General features: G+C 36.4%; 1 protein-coding gene across 2 annotated transcripts in view; it reads right to left on the bottom strand.

Moving 5' to 3' along the window:
- DIAPH3 (diaphanous related formin 3) overlaps window positions 1-23,348 on the bottom strand; it is a 550,258-nt gene that overhangs the window by 459,842 nt on the left and 67,068 nt on the right. For both annotated transcript variants that reach the window (XM_022561162.3, XM_030762514.2), the window contains one exon: window positions 14,085-14,189. In XM_022561162.3, the coding sequence (XP_022416870.2) occupies window positions 14,085-14,189 (105 nt within the window). The remainder of the gene's footprint in view (window positions 1-14,084; window positions 14,190-23,348) is intronic.

The raw sequence follows: 23,348 nt of genomic DNA, 5'->3' as shown, positions 1-23,348 counted from the left end.
ACCACTGTACTTTTCAAGGTACTGTACTGTAAGATTAAAAATGTTTTCTTTATTTGTTGTGTTTGTTTTTTAATGTATTATTTGTGTGGAAAGTATTATAAGCCTACTATAGTAGAGTACTATATAGCCGATTGTGTTAGCTGGGTACCTAGGCTAACTTTGTTGGACTTACAAACAAATTGGACTCCTACGAATGCACTCTCCGAACAGAACTCAATCGTATGTAGGGGACTTACTGTAATATATATGAAGTATTAATAAAATAGACATGTTTATAATAAACGTTTATTGGCTTAGTGGCATATATGATCAGCTTTTTTTAAATTGATAGGGTAAGTGATCAAAAAATTTTGGAGACTACTGATCTAAAATACAGGAAACAAGCCAGAAGCTTCTGTTAACCATCTAGATATACCATGGAAAGAGCCTGCGTGAATAAAGCCAAGACATAGCGAAACAGTGCTAAGAGATACGGAAGACCGAGTCCTTACGTCACCTGAGAACTTAGATCCAGGCCGGCCTGAAGCCAGCATATCCCAGGGCTTCCCAGACGCAGGAATCAACATGTTCCTGTTTTTCTGAGTCACTTGGAGCTGAGTCGGTCACTTCTAACAGAGGGTAGAACATTCACATAGGGTAACAAATAAAACAAGTTACAGAAAATTGTATTTTTACGACCCCACTGGAGAGAGAAAGGAAAGAAAAAAATAAAGTTCACCGGAGTGTGACTTGTTTAAGGTGCTAGAGACAGACATCCAGTATCAGGCTTTCCACTAGTCTGTAATAGAGTGATTGATGCCCAAAGTATGCTGTAGGCGACACAGTTACTCCTATGAATCAAATTCTGTAAATACCAAGAGGTGATTTTTTTAAATAAACCCCAAACTGTTTATGAAGTATGATAATATCATTCTTGTTAATGTAATAATATACGAGAATGAAAAGAGTTGTTTCTGTAACAAATTAATGCTTAGAAACATCAAGATTAGGCTGAGTTGCTTTAAAAAAAACTTGTTTTCAAATTAGGTATGATCAAGAGAACTGAAAAGATCTCACTGTAAAAATCATACAAATTCTCATAGGTCTGAACTTAGACTGTTTTTACAAGTATAAATTCTTGGCTGAATTAAAATACACAAGTGGTGATCACAGATGATGCTTCATGCTTTATGTAGGAAAAATCAAAGTAGGAACAACTCCTACTCAAAGAAAAGGGCTTGGCTCTGTATTCAAATACTGAGATGTGAATATATAATTTTATGTTCTAAGTAGAAAAAAGATTGTATGTATTTTTTTATGATGACCAGTTTTAATAATTTGTATTTAACTTTTTATTCCAATATAATCAGATTTAAGAATGCTTCATCTGTAGCATTCACAGAGTCCCATTTTACACTTTAAACTTTGATGACTTATCAAGAGATTTAAGATAAAGATAACATAAGAGACTTTATTTAATCATTGCCCTACTTCTCATACCATAATTCTCATAAAAACACTCCTAAATTTTATTATTTGGTAAACTAAGTTTTCAAGAGGCATAATGAATTTTCTGAAATCACAAAGCTAGAAGTAGCAAAGCTGGATTCTCAACTCCTAAAAACAAAGTATAGTGTGCCATGATGAATAAAATAACCTTTTATAAAATATTGTAGAACACAGCTTTAATTCACACCATCCAGAAAAAAATATAATGTATTCTTTGTTCCTATTTCAAATCATTAATATTACTATACTATTTCAGTAATTTTCTTAGTATTTAAAAATAGTATCTAAATATACTCACCATTTTTGTAATTTATTTTACTACTATATATATAATAAAGTCCTAATGTCCATAACATTTTACAATGTGTTACAGAAATTGATGAGTTTAATTACTTAATGTGCACAGATCAATTTGAAATAAATTGAAAATGAGCATGCCGTATACTCTACTTAATCTTGTTACAAACTTGTTTCAAAATTCACTTCCTAATTTGCAACCCAGTAGGTTATATTTTAAAATAATAAATAGAAAACTTTCTTTTACATCTCAGCAGTTTAAAGCCAAAGCAACTAAAGGTAAGAAGAGTCCTACTAGTCAAAAGATCTGACCTCAAGGGGAAAAAAAGTCCTATGCTTTTATTATCTAAACCAACACATCCGGCTTGTTATACTCTTTTTCTTCTTAAAAATGCAAATGAAGTAACATTATACTTCCTTCCCTGTCTATAGAATACTTTTCAAATGAATTACAGGCATAAAAGGTAGAAAAGTTGGTAGACAAATGAAATAACGAAGGAAAATAATCATTCAAAGTCAATTCTAGTTGGTTAAGGATGGCACGGAAGTACATACGTAAGATGAATAATACATTTTCATTCTAAGTAATACAGGTATCTGCATAAGGGGTCACACATCACTTCTCACATTGCTAAACCATTTTAAAGCACAAGGTGATAGAAACTCTCAGATGCCTATGAACTCCATTTACATGGAGTACATCACTATAATTTTTTAAATGCATTCATATTCAAATCTGAGAAACATGATTCTGAGGCTCATCAGGCCTGCTTAATTGCACCAACATCTGCAATCAATTTAAATTCTTTAAGATAGTCTTTCAGCACTTGAAGTGATTTCATGCTGTGATAGATTTAACACACTCACTAATTTATAGACACACACAAGCCGATGAGACCTATTTTTCCAGGGGTGGGGTTAAAGTACTGAAGGGCAGTCTGAATTTCCCAACTATCAGTGGGATATAAGAAAGAATGCATTTTGCATAACTTATTTAAATTATATAAGATGATAGCACTGCACAAACATAATATAGAAATTAAGACTAAAACTAGTGTTTTATTTAATTCTATTTGTAGGTCATGGACCATTAAGAGGTTTGATGACAGTTTACCGGTAAAATAAACAGCAAAATCTAGAGCTATCATTTGACATTATATAGGAAAAAGTCATGCATTAATATATCATCATTTCCTCCACTGAAAGTCAAGAGGGGCTGGGGGAGAGCAAGAGGAAGAATACCAACAATCCAGAAACGGTTTTTTAACCAAACATATAAACTGACCTAAAATGAGGAAAATAATTCAAAAATCAGAAGACTAAAGGACCTGGGCAGATGGCAGCAGGAGCATAGTTTCTGAAAGTGCCTGGATCTCCACAGAAAAAGAAACAAAACAACTAAATATCAAAACCAAAAACCTAACAATATTGAGCAATAAGGTATCTCCATGATCCTCAAAATACAAGCAGCTGGAGAGAAACCACTAACAGTCACACGATCTGCACAGCATCACGGTCTGTGTGGAAAGAGGCAGAGAAATAAACAAGATGTCTGATGATGTGAAAACAGGAGAATTCTAAAGTAGCCCAGAGGTATTCTTTAGCAATTTGAGAACAGCAGCTGAAAATGATTGGGGTTTGGCCCACGCCAGCTGTGGGTGAGCGTAGGAAGCAGAAAAGAGCTGAAGAGACTGGAACTGTCAATATCCTCTGAGTCCCAACACTGGGGTCAGGGCTCCCTTCCAGGACAGCACCCCACAATGTGGAGAAAGTGTTGAGAGTGAAATCAACACGGAGCTAAACATTCCTACTGACCACAAAAACATAACCTAAAACACAGCAAACTGTCACTTACGATTTCAAAATGAACTAAGAGACATTTAAAAAATATATAAAACATGAAAAAAAACACCTAAAGCAGAATTAGAAAAACTCAGACAAGTGAGGAGAGCAAACTCAGGAAAAAGAATGGAAATAAATCACTTCAGAAATGAAGCTTGAACTAGAAGAAATATAAGAACAAAAAATAATAAATCATATTATAAGAGATTTAGAAATGAAATACAGAAATTTTTTTCAAAAAAAATCAAAAAGAAATGAATAAGGTAAAAGGATTTGGGGAAAAGTGGCATATTGAAGATATATAAAAATCCAACATACCAATAATAGGATCCATGAAGAAGAAAACCAAAGTAAGTACATAATGAAAGGGTATCTGCATATTTTATAATCCCAAATCAGACATATAAATAAAGAGAGCTAGTAATCTATAGGGAATGAAAATTAGTTATCTGCAGACCTTTTAAGAGCAATGCTGTCATGCTTTATGCTAGAAAAATGTTTAAATTGTGGGACTTCCCTGGCAGTCCAGTGGTTAAGAATCTGTGTTTCCACTGCAGGGGGCATGTGTTCAATCCCTGGTCAGGGAACTAAGGTCCCACATGCCACAAGGCCAAAAATAAAAATAAAATTTAAAAAAAAAGAAAAGGGAAAAAAATTGTAAATTTAAGATCCTACAGGAAAAAAACATGTGAGCCACAGTTTTTATATCCAGTAAAACTGACTAAACAATAATGGGCAAATGCTGTTATCAACATGAAAAACTCAGGGAATACTGTTTCCATGACCTCTTCAGACAAATCTACTAAAGAACAAACTTCAGACAAACAAAATGACTAAGAGAAATATTAACAAAAGGACTGGTTGTGAGCATTAAAATACAGTTACTCACAGAATTAAAGACTAAATAGGGGTTAAACACAGTTAGTAAATGCTAAAGGAGTATAAAATGTAATGGCTATATGCTCCATTAGTACAACAAGAAAAACAGCAGCTGGAGATGTGGGCAGCACATGCAAAAGAAAAAAATTTTAAATACATACACATAAATACATACGCATACTTTTTTTCCTTTGCTCTCTCTCCACTGAAAAGGCCTACAAACAGTGATTAACCCAATAGCAATAAGTATCCTTGACCCCCAGATTGTTCTTGAAATATCATTTCCCACTAAAAGAAATGACAGATTCCAGGTCTAGTGTGGGAAAAGAGGGGAGTCTGCGTAATCTTACCTTACCAGATGGAAATGAAACAATGTAAAATAACAGGGCCATGCCAACCAAAATGACTAGAAGCCAACTGGACAATGTCCCACTGGTTGGAGATGGGACAATTTAAGCTTCACTAAGAATAATAATATTAAAAATAATATATCACCTTTAGAGGATGACAGGGAACCAATTCAATATCTTGAAAACTGGCAAATAAAAGAATCAAGCATTTATCCTAAATTTCCTATATCATAAGGTAATCAGTATTTGTGAGAAAATGTCTCTTTATAAATATATTCCAACTAATAAATGAAAATAAAATTACAGAATTTTAATGATAAACTGGATATGAAGTACTCCCTAATACAGAACATACCTCCTACAGTCTTACCAAAGGGATCAAACCTGAGTCTGATCAAGCCTCTGGATCTAGCTGCGGCTTTGCAGGAAATGCAAAGGAAAGAGAAACATGTTAACTTTACCACGAGTATGCAATCGGCAAAATACAGACTACCTTAGATAAAGGCAACCTGAAGATTAAAAAAAGTTAAAGATATTCCAATTTTAAAATATAAGCAACAATGAACTATGATGTCTAGTGGTATAATTTTGGGAGATAAAATTAAAGAAAGTCAAGGAAGTAGTTCCTATAAAAGTCAAGGTGGTGATTTAGGAAAAAAGCAAGATTTGAGACAGGGTAGATGGAGGGCTTTCTAAGTTGGCTGACAAGCTTCTCTTTATTGATCTGGGTGGTGTTCTTATGATAACTTATTAAGCTACATATTTATTTGTTGGTGTTTTCTATAACTGTGTTTCATTTTATAAATCAAAAGTTAAAAAAATCAGAAACCCTGGTTTCTAGTCCTAGCTACTAACTGGGGGCTGTTGCACACTTCATTTGCAAAATGTAGAGATGCTCTAAGATAATTCCAGACCTAATATAAATTAAAAACCACCTCAGGGCTTCCCTGGTGGCGCAGTGGTTGAGAGTCCGCCTGCCGATGCAGGGGACACGGGTTCGTGCCCGGTCCGGGAGGATCCCACGTGCCGCGAGGCGGCTGGGCCCGTGAGCCATGGCCGCTGAGCCTGCGCATCTGGAGCCTGTGCTCCGCAATGGGAGAGGCCACAACAGTGAGAGGCCCGCGTACCGCAAAAAAAAAAAACAAAAAAAAAAACCACCTCAGTAACTACAAAAATCTCTACTAAATGAAAGAGTATAACAAAGCCATCCTTAACAACAACAAAAAAAAAGCCAGAAGATGATTTTTAACTCACCAAAACAATGCAATACAGCTTTCCCAAAGGCTACCAAAGAAAAAAGAAAGAAAAAAATCTAGCGTAACAGTAATAATATACAAGGAGTAGACAAAACCTAAGACTGCCCGAATTTTCTTTTGGACAATTTTATTTTCATACCTCAATGAATCCCAAGGGCAGGGTTCCCAGTTTATGTAAACTACCCTGGAAAACTTCTGACAGTAAAAGAATTTGAAATAATTTTTACATTGAGGGTAAGAAGCTATACCAACCACACTTATTTTCTTGAGGGTGGGGAGAAACCATTATATTGTACCAGTTAGGAAATGGTAGTAAATCAGGGAAGCATGAAATTAGGAATGAATACCTTTTGTACATCAAGATGATTAACCCATTATGGATTTTTAAAGTATGTATAGAATTTATTCTCTTTAGGAATAAGTAAGAACTGAAAGGATGTCTCTCAAGTACAAACCAAAATAAAGAGGGGTTTAAGTTTACTGCCACCATTAAAGCTTTAAAACCAGACACACTCTTCTCCTCCTTGTTCATACGTGTTCTACTGGGCATCCTTTTCCAAAAAAGACCAAGTTCTTCCATCTGTTACAGTAGATAACCTTCCCCCCTTTGATGATTTTTACAAGAGGCCAAGTGTCGGAGAATTTCTTCGTAGCTACAGTATGCCCTTTGAACACTCATTTTGACATTATGCACGTGCAAACTAGCGTGGAACCCACAATGTCTTGATAACAGTTTTATGAGTAATGTTCACCATGTTCAGCCTTTCAATCCTATTAACTTCTAGTCTTTGGCTCAATTAACTAAGTGATATATTATTTTTAATATTATTATTCTTAGTGAAGCTTAGTTACACTAAAAGACTCTTATCTTGTCCAGCCCAGTTCTCATCCTTGACTGTACCCTAGAAACACCGAGAGAACGTTACTAAATACTGATGCCTGGGGCCCACCGGACTTAATTGTAAATGACAGGACCCAGATATCAAGATTTTTAAAGCTCCCCAGACGATTCTAATGGATATCAAGGTTGAGTGGCACTGCTCCTGGCAACTTTTTTTCCTATTTCTTCAATTACCTAATAGACGAAATTTTCACATATTGAGGTACGGGGACATTATTCTGGTTTATACATGAGTTAATTTGTATTTTATGCTGACTAAAACAGTCTGTTTGTCGCCTATCAAACACACATTGTACATTTGCTTTAATCATTAAAGAAAAGTGTGCACTGACCAGGAGTAAAGAATGTCCATGTTAAAAATAAAGATTAAATGCCTCCCTACCTGGGAGGCCAATGCTGATACTCCTTAAATGATAAGACTCCCTTCCCAGATGCCAAGGCCATACTGTGTACATGCTGATCTGTGTTTTGGGTATTTTTTTGAAACCCTGAAGGAATGTATCCCTGAGTTGTTTGATGTTCTTTGTTCTGACGAGACATAAAACTGTGCTGAAAACCATGTTTCTCCAGAGCAGTTCCTCAGAGTTATCTGAGAGGCTGTCTCCCAAGCTATAGTCTTCAGTTTGGGTCAAATAAAACTCTTTTCCATTCCCATTATAGATCATTTATTGATTATTTCCACTGACATACCTTTTCCCTTCATTCACTGAAAAACAACTGTACATAATACATAGCATTTTTCTCAATTTTTCACTTATTCCTTCAGAACTGTTCCTTCTTTCAAAAGGTTCATTCCATATGGATATTTGCTCTTCACTTTCACCTCCATTATAATCACATTCCTCTTCTTTCTGGCACTTTCAAAGTTTTCACTACTTTTGCAGTTATCAGAAATAAGCTTAATTATATTCATTAAAGTCTAAAAAGTAAGCATGAACATAGAAAAATATCTTAGATCAAGAAACAACTCAATAACCAAGATGAAAACAACCTCAGATGACCTCTAATGCTGCAACTGGTATAAGCACCATTGGCCCTGTCAGGCTCTAAAATTCTAGTAAATTTTACTAGTAACTAACAATGTTTCTATATCTGGCGAATCTTTTAAAAAGTGCTATAATGAAAGAAAAGATGTCTTAACGAGCCATAACATTTTTAAAAGACCCAAAATACACAATTCTAGTTTGAACCTAATATAGTTTCATCCTATATAAAAAAAGAAAAGATGACTGCTTTCTTCATATTCATCTCCTGCCTAAACAAAAACACAATGCAGTAACATCAGAGAACATTGTACACCACTGGTGCTGCTTGGAACGACGTGTAAGAAAGCTGGATGAATCTGAGCTGTTAGAAGATAATTTTAATTGTACATAAATAAAACCTGTCCTATATAGGCACAAATGGAAATTAAAATGCCAGACAGATTAGGAAATACTCTCAAGAGTACTCTCAAGAAGAAGTTGGTTCATTGCCCTGAGGCTCTGAAATTTTCTCCTAGTCAGCAAGCAAGACCTGGAGACAAACAGGCAAAGTATTGGAAGGGTACTGATGATAAACAGGTAAGTGTCTAATACTGAGCTCCAGCCACTTTTACCAAGTTTTTATGTGGCAGGGATGCTTTGATCAAATCCCTAACCTGAAATGTAAGCCAAAAAATAACCTGTGTTTATTTTACCAAGAATGTGTAACTATTTATGGTTCATCTAAGTTTCTAGTGGTTAAAATATATAAGCTTTTTAAATAACAACGATGACAAAAAATAGAGGAAATAAAACAAGGACAACAACAACTTGATTTACCTGTATCTGACAATGTTTCCAAAATTTACATATGAAACTAAATCTAAAAAATAAAACACACACTGAAAGTTATGAAAACACCCTTAATCAAGTCTAGATTTTCTACTTGGAGAAAACGTTCATACATACAAATGAACACACAACTAATATTTTCTCAAAACACAGTTCTCGTCTGATCAAAATATGCCTAGAAGGCTGATACTGCAGAAAACTCTGTCCTCCATGTTTGAGAACACCATGACCTACTGAGCTAGAACAAGTGATAATACCTTTCAAAATACTTTTGAACACTACATATACACACCTACATACATACACATACGTGAAAGTCTATAATCCTGCGCTTACGAACTCAATTTACACTCAGCCATTTCATCATGAGAAACTTTTGTTACAATCTTTCTATGTGCCTTTTAAAATTATGTTCTATAATACTTGTTATTTAACTTTATTTTTTGTTAAAGAAGACTAAGCAAGAATTACAGAAATACTTAAGAAAGGATTCAAGGAGTAAAGCTAAACGCCATCCAAACTTTTCTAACAAATGCCTCGGAGGAGCCCTTGAAGTCACTTGACTGCAGTCTAGATTGACTAGGAAAGAAAAAAATTAGAAACAAAGTCAAAGGAAACTAGTAAACTTCCAGGAGCACTTATAAAAGAGGATTTCTGCTTCATTCCCTGGAGAAAGAAATCAAAAAGGAAAAAACTAAATACAAATAGGGAATAAAGGATGGATGTTATAATTATGCACCTCAGAAATGTGAGATTAGGCCTTTTTTATTTCATGTCAGCCCACCTAAAATGAGCTTGTTACTTGCAGCTGGGATACAGTTTCCAATGACATATTGGGGGGCGGCGGGGGATGTCAAGGAGCCTGTAAGAACTTTGGATTCCAACCTAGTGCAATCCTCAGGAACTAGAAGTATGCATTTTGAAGAGAGATTTTTAAAGCATTATATCCACACCTAATGGTACAGCCAAAAAAGACCATGTGCTGATAAGTCATAGTTGTAGTGGTTGTAGTCTGTATAGAAGTAAACTGCCTGGACAGTGTCGTCATCTCAATGTATAAAAATAAATTAGGAAAAAAAGAAGATGAATGGTTCTTAGAGACATAATCGTTCTTAAAGACATCATAAAGGTGTTATACTACACAGCATAAAACAAAATGTCCCTCAAAACTCTTTAAATGTCTCTCTCTCTCTCCCCCTGAAACTCCACCTCCCCACAGAGGACCAGATATCTTTCTGGTTCTCCTGTCCTATCGCTCAAACACGCCTGGCTGATTCTCCTCTTCCTCCTTTCACTTTCTGGGATATAGGTTTTGGCCTCTCTAAGTTGTCTCTAGTTTTGAATTGCCACGCATCACCCTGAAAAAGCCTAGAAGTGGAACTGCAATTTTTTTCTTCTCAACAAATAGAAAAGAGATTTTATTTTTACTAATCCTTTGCAACGCGTTGGGGTGGGAGTAGGGGGGTGTAGGCAACTCATTGATCTAAATCCTACTCTCTACAGCTATCCTCTTTAACACATTCTTTAGTTGCATATAAATTAATCCATGGTTTTCTGTTAACCCTGTCATGGGAGACTTCCATATTACCCAGACAAAATACACCCAGAAAATGAACACAACGTATACACTGATGTCACAGATAAAGGGTATGATACACCTAAACAAAGAAGAAATAAGAAAAGGAAAACTTGGTGAAGGCAGCAACTCTATTAGGATATATCTCCCAAGCCTGGTTGGTTCCACTCAAAAGAATCTTGACTACAAAAATCATCACTTAATATCTGAAGGGGGCTTTAAAAAATGTTTAAGGAAAAAAAGGATTAAAAATAATTGAACCACACGTAATAAAAGAGAATTATACTCACAGTTGGGTTAAGCATAATTAAATACATTTATATGGTAGATTTGTATTTTAAATTCTAGCTCACTTCCATTTAGAAAATAGGAAAATTCTTTGGCAATTGTGGTTTAAGAGATCCTCTCTTGTTCTAGAATTTTCTTCATCCTACCTTGTTCAGGAACTGTGGGTTCTCTTCCATTTGGACTATCATGTCACATCCTACTTATAAGGTCCTTACCACTAATTGCAGAATAGTCTTACCCTCCAGCAAGTCATAGTACATAGGTAAAATCTGTATCGTTCTTTCTTGAAAGAAGTTTTCTCCAATAAACTTGCCGCTAAGCACAAGTCATTTACCAAGGGATGGGCACCTGGCCTTGTAGTGCCTCCCCATCTATGCTCTGAGTATACTGGGTGAGGGGAGGATCTTTTAAGATACTCCTTTGGATGGAAAAAGAAATTTCCAGAGTGAATTAAAGAGATAGCCCACATAGGCCAAAGTGTATCTGGATGGTCTATCAGGACGTTTACAGCAGCAAAGCAAAAACCCAGCTTAAAGCAGCTTCAATAAGAACTGGCATCACCTCATATAATGGAAGAGTTGGGAGGCAGGACTGCACTGGGCCAGAGCAGCAGCTCCATGACGTCAGGCGTCAAGCACCCCACACCCCCTCACAGCCACGACAAGTAGCAGGGAATGGCAGCTTTCCTGCTCTGGACCCTTTTATGAGGGAGAGAAACCTTTCTCAGAAGCCCCCACTAGACCTGGCCATCACACTGTACTGGCCAAACCTGGATCACATACCCATGCCCTAGGAACTTAGAAACACGTGAATCTGGCATTTTTAGCCTCAAGTATGATATTTGCTTAGTAAATTTTAATAATCTTTCCTAACTGAAGAAATTCAGTCTTACTATTTGGCCACCTAAACTGAAACCTACTAAGATCTTGGAAACAACCTAGTTTGATCGATGGTTTTTATTGTTTTTTTTGTTTTTTCCTATTTTAAAACCAAGCTGATCTACTTTAGGGCTAGTTTGAGTGTTAACATTTCAAAAGCGTTTTCAAAAAATCAACTGTAGGCATCAATACTATTTTCCAAAAAATAATATTAATGCTTACCCACAAAAGAGAATCTCAAAGCAAATTCTAAGGCTAAAACGTTAACATCTGACAAAGTCCCCACATCCTCTCTAGAACAACCTATCTATGAACTTTGTTTTTCTCAGAGAAACTTTTTCAGTACTCATTGACCTAAATATACTGGCATAACAAAGTCCATATCCTAGAGTTAATAAAATGTGTTTTTACTTCCAGAGCAAAAACAGATGACTGGTCAGCTTGAACTTTCTACAATGTTAACCATTTGCTGAATTATTCAGAACCCTCCTAGGAAAAGCCATGACTCTCTACACACCAATTAAATGCTTTAATCATACTTTAGATAACTAATCTATTTCAATCCTGATAACCTAATTACTTAATTCTGGTAAATAAATTCCAGCCCAAGTCTAAAATAGAGTATTAAACTTTAAAATCAGTGAATGTAAGCTGAAACAGATCCACTGTGAAGGAGTTCAAAATGTTTTATTCTATAAAAAAGTCTGTTTATCTGAAATTCCAGAATTAAACTGCACTATTATGCTAGGGTTTTCTATACCAGTTCTAACTAGTGTATTATCTCTTGTAATTATATTAAGTGGATTCATGCTTGTTGGATTTAAAATTCCCTAACAGGAGACTCTGCCCTGATGACTCTACATAAAACAGGTACACCATCTCCACTCCCCCTGCATTTTTTTCCCCACATCACATTTCACCTCCCATTACATCTGTTTGTGTGTTTCTGTCATGTGTGTCTCATTGCTCCATAGGATACAATGACACACTATCTTGGTGCTCAGTCGCCGGGGCCTTAAATACAGGCACTTTTATTAAGTGCCTGACATACAGACGCTTAATAAATGTGTTGAGTGAACAAATGAACGTCTTAGAAATGTAGACTCACTAATAAGAAATTTGTATTTTTACTGAGGTACATTTACTTATATTTTTAATTGTGGTGTAATGATTTCAACAGTAAGAATTTCAACAGTAAATCACAAAGAAAAATAAAAAACAAACAATTGCTACTACAACCACTGCTACCACAAGAGGCAGCCACCAGTTAAAAATCTGTTACGTTCTAATCACAGAATAAACAATTTAATTCTAACAACAAGCCTATGGTGTAGGTATTAGCCCCATCTTATGGACGAGGGGATTGAGGATCAGAAAGATAAAATAAGATGTCCAAGATCAAACAGAGGATAAATAGTCAATCCAAAACATGGAGCTCTGACTCCTAAATCCCCACTGTTAATTTGTGATGGCCAAGTATCATCAAGGGACAAAAGCAATTCACATCTCAATGGCAAGATACAGAGCCCATAGAAAGAACTGGGAAAAGCACAGTACTCAGTGAATTCTACATCTGAACATCAGGCAGCCAAAAAATGAGACATGTTTAAAAATTAAACATCACTTGAGTCTTTCCTCCAAAAGAAATACCTCAGAATCACTGACTGGTCTAGTAGATAAATGGAGTTAAAGTATAAATAACTTATATTCTTATAAGCTGCCCTTGGGTTAAAGTATTCAGTGAAAACTACAGTGTGTTTAGTTATTTTTCTCCAATCCAATTCTATTTTATGTTCAGCCAAAAGCATTTTCTACTGTCTTTCTACCGAGCCTTGCTTCTTCATTAGCTTCCATCTTATATTTTTCATCCAATCCACTTAGTCGCAATTTTTTTTATGACAACAAAGCTCATTTGTTGTTCCGTGAAATAAATATAATTGATTCTGTGTGCTGGTCATGTTTCTCAGACATTTAGTTATTACTTCCACCCACATATTTCATGTTTCCCTAGAAAAGTGGCAGCCACGTGGATTCTTAATGCTCCTTTCAGTGTCTACATTTATAGTTTGTTACAAGCTAATTTTATCCACAGGGAAACTCACAGTAAAGATAGGCCTCTAAGCCACTATTATGTATCCTGATTTAGGTAGTTAGAGTAAAATCAGTCTCACTTTTCTACAATACAAGTATTATCCCAGTTTATAAGTGACATTAGAAATCAATACCCATCTTAATTCACTAACGAGGAGGGGTGTCCTAGAGTGAGTGGACCAAGCAACCACAGTGCTTCTTAACAGTCTGAGTGGCCAAACAGCAAAAGCAGTTTAAAAGTTATAAGGTGAGAAATACTTTCAAATTAAACAAACTTATTATAATACTTGTACTTTTAATTATACATACAAAAGCTCTATGATTACAGTTGCCCGCAAACTTAGGCACTTCATTAGGCAAATGTATTGTTTTCCATACCACAGCATGCTTCAGCAGTACTTCGCAACTTGACAGTTTTACTTACTGTCTTGGAAGCAGTATTAATGTACTGCATCACCATTTCTTTTTTGATACTGAAGTCCTTTTCCCGCAATGGTGCCTTTTTGTCTTCATTTAAATTCATATCTTCCTGGAAAACACAATTAAAAAGCCTCGTTTTAGAATCTAAGTAGAGCAACAGTTCTACATACACAATGAACAGAAAATCAATAATTTGTGACTAAAGCAGCATTAACTGTTTTGGAACGATTTACATGTAGCTCTGCCAGGAGAAAAAAGAGAAAGGACCTGGAGATACAGAGAACAGAGTATTCTAGATCATTTTAGCAGGTAAAACACTTACCAGAAAAACTTTTTAAATTCACAGCAGGCTAGTAAAATTACATTCACATCACTATAGATAATTAGACAGTTGAAGATTTCTGCCTTCCATAAGCTTATTAGGATTCACAATTTATATATAATTGTGAAATATATATATTACATATAAAAATATATTATCTATATAAATTATATATATTATAGTCAATATATAATATTTATAATTTATATAAATATATTTTAAAATATAAACATATTTTTACAACAGCTGTACCTGAAGCCATCTTGCACCATTCTGAAAGCGCTCCTCCATATATCATAAGAATTAAACGGTAAATAAGCCAATCCCTTTTCAGATTCTGATAAGCTACAAGCACATACCAAATACCTAATACTGATCCTAGCAAAAGGTGAAGCATCCTACAGTTTTAACTGTCTCTTCTCCACCCCTATCAAAAATATTCATTAATTAATTTATTGCATGTTCTAAATCACATAAAAGTGGCACTCATAAAAAGAAGTACCACCTAAAAACCTAACATTTCTCAACAGCATCAATCAAAATAAAGGTTTAGGTAAGCTAGATCTTGCTACAGGCCTAATTCTGACTAAAAACTGCAAGTCAATAATATCCACATAAAGATATGAATTGCGACCAGAATCTATCAGCTCAGTTGACAAAGGAAGGGAGGCTGAGGTAAGACAAAAGTGGCTGAAGGAGAGGGCAGCTCAAATGGATTTCCTCCTGATCTTAGCCTTGGGTCATCTGTGTGCAATGTAGGACATCTTAATGTATATAAACTACATATCCACTCAGAAACGTGCCCATAAAAATCAGGACTTTGGATCACCTAGGGAGCCCAGAAAGTTAAATTTCTTCTAAGTTTTATAAAGGTTCTACAATTCAGACACTGTAGTTTATGCCTTTAGCTGACTCAGTTTTTGGCTACCAAAACTGTGAAGCAATTAAAAGTCAAAATTCCCTTCATTTCACCTTGATACAAATTTAAGATCTTAGAAGTTGTCCCGTTTGATACTCCAATAAAAGGTAGCAATTAGTAATGTCACTCTTGGCTATTCTGGTTAGAAATATCCTATTATGTGAATAATGGTTTAGTTTGTTTTTTTTTTCTCTAAGCCAGTGATTTTCAATACACCTTAACACCACTTAGGAAGCATTCTGGAAATGTCTCGGGGCATTTTGGTTGTCATGGTGACTGCGGTGATGCTACCAGCATTTACAGGGGAAAGGTGTGCTAGACATTCTGCAACACATGAGCTAATCCTACACAATAAGAAACTGTCCTGCGTCCCACAGAGAGATACACAGAGAGAACGAGAGAGGGAAAATCATAATTATCTACGCCTAGACTCTAATTCAATGAAATTAGATGTACAACGGAATTAATATGTAAATTGTTACATATTTAATACTTTATATATTATGTAACTTAATATACATTGAATTTTCCAAGAATCCAACTACTCTGTAAATTATAGTTACACTGTTTTTGTTTTAAGCTTTACCATCATTCGTGTTCCATTTCTGAAATTTAGGTATCCCAGGACAATGCTGCTTGTGGTATCTGAATCAACAGAACAACACACCTATATCAACCTACATCGTAGCTGTTGTACTCACAGTGGCATGAGGCAAAGACTCCACAATGTGACTTTATTGTGCCTTCTTGAGTAGTCGATGGCCAACTGTTTACAATGAAATACATACTGTTTTATTATATAGTACAGTAGGCATTATATGTTGATTTTTTTTAAATTATGAGTGGAGATAGTTTATATAATCTATAAAGAATTGAACTAAGAAAAAGTAATGAGGAAGTTAAGGAGCAATTGCTATAAAAGGTGTGTGTGAGGGGCACCTAAGAGCACAGAGAACATCTGTTTTAAATTATTCACTGTATTTTTTATTTTCTGTCTAATGGCCAAATGTGACCCAGCCTCTTTAACCAGCAAATTAAAATACTTAATAGATATAGAAAACTAAAAAACAGAAAACCCATTAGCTGTGGCTGAAATCAAAATAAAATTTTAAGGTGGAGAGTTGTAAGAAAGAAAAGACTACTGCTTTCTTTCTGGAAAGGCATCTTCAAGATAACATGAGCTTATACACAAAAGTTGTATGTTTGGAATTAAGGAAGAAACCCAGAGTTCTCCCAACTTCTTTCCTCTGGCTTACCCCACCTCTCTTGTCTAAATATGACACTCAACTCCATAACGAAAGTTTAATGACAGTGGCTGCTTAAAAACAAGAGGAAACAAAGAAGAAATGATACTACAGAGAAGTTTGGAATCACCTACATAATCGCACAAACCTTCCAGGATCACTCACTAGGTATGTAACTTCATCTAACAGATGGTCCTTCTCTTTACATCCAGGAAGAAATGGCACTCGAAAGAGTAAGAAAAGTTCTGCCCTTTACAAAAGGAAAAAGAGAAATAAGGGAGTGATGGAAAGAAAAAAAAAAATGTATGTATCTATGGAATAGGGTACAGGATTTTTAGAATGGATTTTGAATCTTTATCAGTGGAGAACAGGGCTAAAAAAGAAGAAAACTCTACAAGACACTGGCACTGAACCTCTGAGGGTCACAGAGTCCTAGTGAAATGTATTGGAAGCTTCTTCCCAGAAAATGCACATCCATATTTTATGTTATAGTTCCAATTCAAGTTAAGCTGAACATCTTCCAAAGCTATCCAAGAACCTGGAGGTGGGAGGCAATGCGGGAGCCAAGCATCTCTATTTAATAAGCCCCTGCCTTAAGGCAAAACCTTCAGCATGAGATTTTGAATATCACATAGTCTAAACTCCATGTATGTATTACACAACAGAAAATACAGGCTCATAGAAATGAAATGACTTTTCAGAGCTATCTGGTTGTTAGAAGCTTGAGAACTGGAGCCCAGACACCCAGTCTAGTGCAGTTTCCAGATAACTGTAAAGGGTCTCTTGTGAGCAAGTCATCAGTTTTCACATTAGTGAGTTCACAGCTGGTTAGTATGATCATATCGCATTTCCATTGTCTTAGGGCACGTTCCCTAGAGGCAGACCTGGGACAGGGATGCAGGTGCAGGTGATTAATGAGGGGGATGCTCTCAGGAAAAGGGGACTGAGACAGGGACATTCGAAAATGTGGCCTCAGCTGGATTCTCGCTTCAGCCTGAAGTGCACAGCAGTAGATGGTACCTGGAGGGAGAGGCCAGCCTTGACACCACCCAAGTCAGTCAGCCATTAGCTGCAGGACCCCAGTTCCCTGAGGCCAAATCTCTGGATTAAGAGGGCAGATGTGAACCACCAGGAGCCAACACTCACACCTGGGTACGCCCGTAACCAGCCTGGTGAAGGGGGTCTTGGAGGGGCACCAACAGTGTCCACTACAGCATTTGAAAATAACTTACTTTATATTATAATAAGGCTTCTTTCTAAGCAGAACTGAATAATACAGAAACCCACATTTATGCCCTACACAAGCAATATAAACCTCTGTGTGTTAACCAGTTCTTCCATTCAAACATAGGTCAGGACATGTAGTACACTGTATGGATACAGAATGATACTGTAGCTACAGATTTTATAACAGCCCTGAAAAACAGCTTACTTCAATATACATATCTATATATTGATATATATGTAACTCAATAAATATCTGTAATAAATAAAATACTAAACAGGAAATACATAGAACACATAACTGTACAAGGCCTGAGGAATGATTTGAATGAGGCTAATATTTCAGTGGGTATGAGATAAATATCTATTTCTTTAAATGGAAAAACCTTATCAGTTGGCTATTTAACTGAATATAGCTCATTTAAAAATATTTTTTGAGTGGTAATCAATCAAAACTTTAGTGTCTGTCAATCTGAAGAGTAATTATTGGTTTTGTTGTGAAAGTTCTATTAATACCTTAGCAACATACATAATGAATTAACTCACTTATAGCACTACTTTCATATACATGCTTAAACACAGTTTTTTGCCTGGGGAAATTGGGAGTTGCAGCATCAAAAAGTAATTTTCCTCTAGTTAATTACTTTCTAATTAAAAACTATACTTAAATTGAATCACTGTGCTACTTCACTATGTGAGTCTGACTGGCACTAGGGGCAGATTTCAGAAATACAGGGAGGAAATACTGAAGAAAAAAAATTAAGGGGCATGCTAAAATAAGCAGGATTCTTGGAAAGTGTCAAGGTCATGAGAGATGAGGAAGTACCACTGATCAGGAGATGAAAGAAACATGGCAAACCAAACATAAGATGTGATGCTGGGCTGTAACCTAGAACAGGAAAAGCACATCAGTGAGAAAACTGCTAAAATCTGAATAAAGTCTGTGGTTTGGTAACTACTGTACCAACATTAATTTCTTAGTATTAATAATTGCACTAAAGTTATATAAGATGCTGGCATTAGAGGACGTTGGGTGAAGGGTATAAAAGAATTCTTTGTACTATTTTTGCAACTCTTCTGTAAGTCTAAGATTATTTCAAAATAAAGTTTTTTAAAAACTAAATTAAAATATTCATAAAACTTCTGCTTTAAAAAAATAATTTGAAAAGAACAAGAAAAATAGAACATCCTACATTCTTTAAAAATACAGTATTTTTTTAAACGTCCACTAAATAAATGTTTGTAGTGTATTGGCCACAATAAATACACACAAACTTGATGGAGGGGAGGGAAGTAAAGAAACCACTATCAAGACAAATCTGAGGCTACCGAGAGGAAGAGTTAAGACACAGGTAACAGAAGTCCATTCAAAATCTTTTAAAGGTCAGGCATCCTTCGGAGTTTTCCAAAACACAAAGTTCAAGTTGCTCACATGTCTTCCCATTTTCATTCCAAATCTACTCTCTGAACCATCCTTCTCACTCATTCTCGAAGCAACACTTGCTACACCTTTTCACAAGGACCTGGTATTTCTATAATCTTAAATAATGGTTAAGTCTGAGCCAGGCATTGTGCTAAAACACTTATAAGCACAATTTATTTAATACTCAGTAATAACCCTTTGAGGTATGTACTATCCTCTCTTTATTGATGAGAGAACTAAAACTTAGGGAAATCCTGTAAGTTGGCCACAGTCCTGTAGCTTAGATTTTGTCTCTCCATTCTTATTTCCATATTATTTATCTCCATTATCTAAAATCCCACTTCCGGGCTTCCCTGGTGGCGCAGTGGTTGAGAGTCCACCTGCCGATGCAGGGGACACGGGTTCGTGCCCCGGTCCAGGGGGATCCCACATGCTGCGGAGCGGCTGGCCCGTGACCCATGGCCGCTGAGCCTGCGCGTCCGGAGCCTGTGCTCTGCAACGGGAGAGGCCACAACAGTGAGAGGCCCATGTACTGCAAAAAATTAAAATAAAAATAAAATAAAATAAATAAAATCCTACTTCCTCTGGGCCTAATGCCATCTGACATGCTCGGCAGCCAACACCTTGTGTTGACTCCTCTGCCAGTCCATGCCTTCACACCCACAACCAGCAATCTTCATTTCCACTTTCCTCAGCCTCGGTCTTCATGACCACACCTGAGCCTTTTCATTAGCTAAAAACTGTTCCACCTCTAGTATCATCATAATCCCCAAGATCCTTTTTTCTGACCTCAATCTTCTATCTTTTCACCTCTCCCACTCCCAAGCCACCTATTTTTTGACCTCAATAAAACCTCCAGTGTCGTGACCCCCTCCATTTTCTCCCAATTAGTCTCTTATGGTCCATCACTTCCTACAACATTGATGGAAAATCCTAGTGGTCTCTCCTCACATTCCCTAGAGTACTCATTTCAAACTTGCCATTTCCAGGAGCTATGAAACCATTGCTTCTACCTACCATTTTCAGTAAGCAAATTTTTATTTCCTCCATGAAAAGGAGACTATAATTCAATTTCCTGTTTCCTCTATTACCAATTTATTTGCACACTAATTTTTCTGTGCCAACTCTTGCCTCTATCCAAAGATAATCCCATTCATTTATGCTCTGGATCCTCTTTCCTTTCACCTCCTAAAAGGGCACTGCACATCAGTTACCCTATTTTAATCCTGTTTCACTAAATTCTTCTCAGTTGGTTGGGTCTCAGTATATAAACATGTTAATCCTTAATGGATTAAAAATTAAAAGAAAAAAGCCTCCCCTCAATCCTAGCTCTCCTTTGTATATGCCTTTCTTTTTCCTCCTTCACAGATAATTTTTAAAAGAACTTTTTTCTACACTTGCTGTCTCTTTTACATTGCATATACTTTTTAGATATTTGTCAAATGAGATATAACAAAACTTCCCAAATAGAATTTGCTAATCCTATTTTGGGACAAACATGAAATGCAGGTAATTTTCTGGGAAATGGAGCTGGAGCCAGAGATAACACTCACAGCCCCAGCCTTGAAGAGTAATGGAAACAAAGTCCAGCTCCAGAGGCAGGGTCTCCAGGCAGTGGCACTGGCACAGGTAAAACTGGCCAAGCTAAAATCCATCATGTCTTCAGGGAGCACTAGCAGAACCACACGCAACCTCTGTGACCTGGAACCGTCAGTGTGTGGTTGAGCTGTGCAAAGCAGCACCTGCTTGAGAGGTGAAGAGCACTGAGATCCTACCAAGACTTCACTCACCAGGCTGTGTGACTTTGTGTGGTGTTGTGTCCTCTCAGAGGAAAGAAGGTGTACACATTTTTCTAACTTGCACAAGGACACCAGATGGGTAGCTGTGGCCCTGACCTGGAAACCAGGTCAATGACATGTAGTCAAGCCAGCAGCTTTTAAGATGCTCCAGAGGATTTTTCCTATGTGTCAGATGGGATCAGAAGTTCCCACAAACCAGGAAAATCCAAGTTTTCTACTATCTTTAGACACCTTGACTCCATCCTAGGCTGATAAAATACCAACACAAAATAAATACCTTCTACTTCTTCTCTGGCAAAACTGAGAGAGAAAAAAAGATGTAATCTTAATACTCATGCACATACATGCAACTAGTGAGCACCAAGGTGTAATCAAGCAGAGAATGGCAAACAGAGAGTGGACATTTTTTTAACTGAATTACAAACATAAGACTCACTATTTTCATTCATGGATGTGGATTTTACAAGACAGCATGTTCATTAAATTTACATACATCAAGTTGAGTGGGATAGTTAATGCCATGGAGAGTCAGACTGAATTTAAAATGATTGACTTATTTGGAGAATTAAGTGAATATACAAGCAGCAAACTGAAGATGGTCAGGTGTGAGGAAATTTACCCAAAGAGGGAAAACACTACAGACAGGCAGAAGCACGACTAGAGTTATAAAACGGATCCTGGAAAAACAGTACAATAATGGATCAAAACATTCATAAGGATCAATAAGCATAATATTAAAAGGTAAAAATTGGAAGCACAGCAATATCAAAACCAAACATTCTTATTGTCAACAGCTATCATCTCATTTCAGTAGTGTTCAATGCTTTGTTTCATGGGTTAAAGCCAAAATAATTGTTCTTGGTAGCAGTTTTGCTAATGTTTTTTTTCACTGCAGCCACAAATTGGTTATACGTTTTAAGAGGTCCACAATGATCCCCTAATTACTTCTCCTGGGACCTCAGAGCTCAACATCCTACAAGAGCAATTTTACCCATACTTCTTCTAAAAGTTTAATTCTGTCCTTCACCACACTGGAATTCATCTTCCATATCACACAATGTCAAAAGGTCTTGCTGATGTGTATCCCTACTGAGGAATGTTCTTACTACCATGAGTGGTTTAGTGCCAAATAAAAACATCAAAGATTTCATGATCTCATTCCAGTTAATTATATACTCCCAAATAGTGCACATTAACTGAATCTCATGTAGTTCTGCAATTTAATATATTGTATTCTTAGATTAGGCTTAAGTAAAATTAGAAAACCTGTAAAAGATAAATACAACCAAAACCCTGGAACTTGGAATTAACTTTATCACTACTTTTTTTAAAATAAATTTATTTTGTTTGTTTTATTTACATTTGGCTGCGTTGGGTCTTCATTGCTGCGCGTGGGCTTTCTCTAGTTGCAGGGAGCGGGGGCTACTCTTCCTTGCGGTGCGCGGGCTTCTCATGGCGGTGGCTTCTCTTGTTGCAGAGCATGGGCTCTACACGCGCAGGCTTCAGCAGTTGTGGCACACGGGCTCAGTAGTTGAGGTTCGCGGGCTCTAGAGCACAGGCTCAGTAGTTGTGACTCACGGGCTTAGTTGCTCCGTGGCATGTGGGATCTTCCCAGACCAGGGCTCAAACCCGTGTCCCCTACATTGGCAGGTGGATTCTTAACCACTGAGCCACCAGGGAAGCCCTATTACTACTTTATATTGAAGATGCCCATAAATATGCTAAAGCTATAAAACAGCTTATCTTTCTTTGTCCATCATTTTTTACTACGTTCTTATATTAACCTTTATATAATCGTTTCATTTCCTTTACATAACTTTGATTATAAAGAGGTCAGAATTTTTGGTTTCACCAATAGTGGGGTTGGATTCACTGTTCTATCCACAATGTCCTTACTCAATCCCAATTAAAATTAACAGGAAATCAGATAGCTAGCTCATTAACAGGACAGCAGCCATAAAATAGCATTTACCCAGAGATTGACAACAAACTCATAAACGTTGTTATTCGACCGAATATTCTAACTGGAGCTTATAGAAAGAGTGCAAACTATTTCAATTTGAAACCAAATTACAATTTAACCTAATGCCGGTATCAGGGAATAAACAAACAGAGAAGAAACTTAAATATAACTTTTTTTCTCACATGCTATAAATTTTAGCAGAATAGACAAGAAATGAGATGAATATGCAGCATGCTGCACAACTCTACTTTGGAATATAATCTGGCTGAAACTGTTCAAGCTTATGCATAAGCACCTACAATCACAGGCAACTGTTACGTAATTCAGCAGAAAAGAACACTGCTACTTATAAAAAGGGTTTCATTCACTTATTT

This window comes from Delphinapterus leucas, chromosome 18, assembly GCF_059928025.1.
Source record: "Delphinapterus leucas isolate spDelLeu-1000000601 "Yukka" chromosome 18, BTC_Dleu_Yukka2, whole genome shotgun sequence".
Classification (NCBI taxonomy): Eukaryota; Metazoa; Chordata; class Mammalia; order Artiodactyla; family Monodontidae; genus Delphinapterus; species Delphinapterus leucas.
The sequence above is the reverse complement of the archived record's forward strand: the minus strand, read 5'-3'. Positions and strand labels throughout refer to the sequence as shown.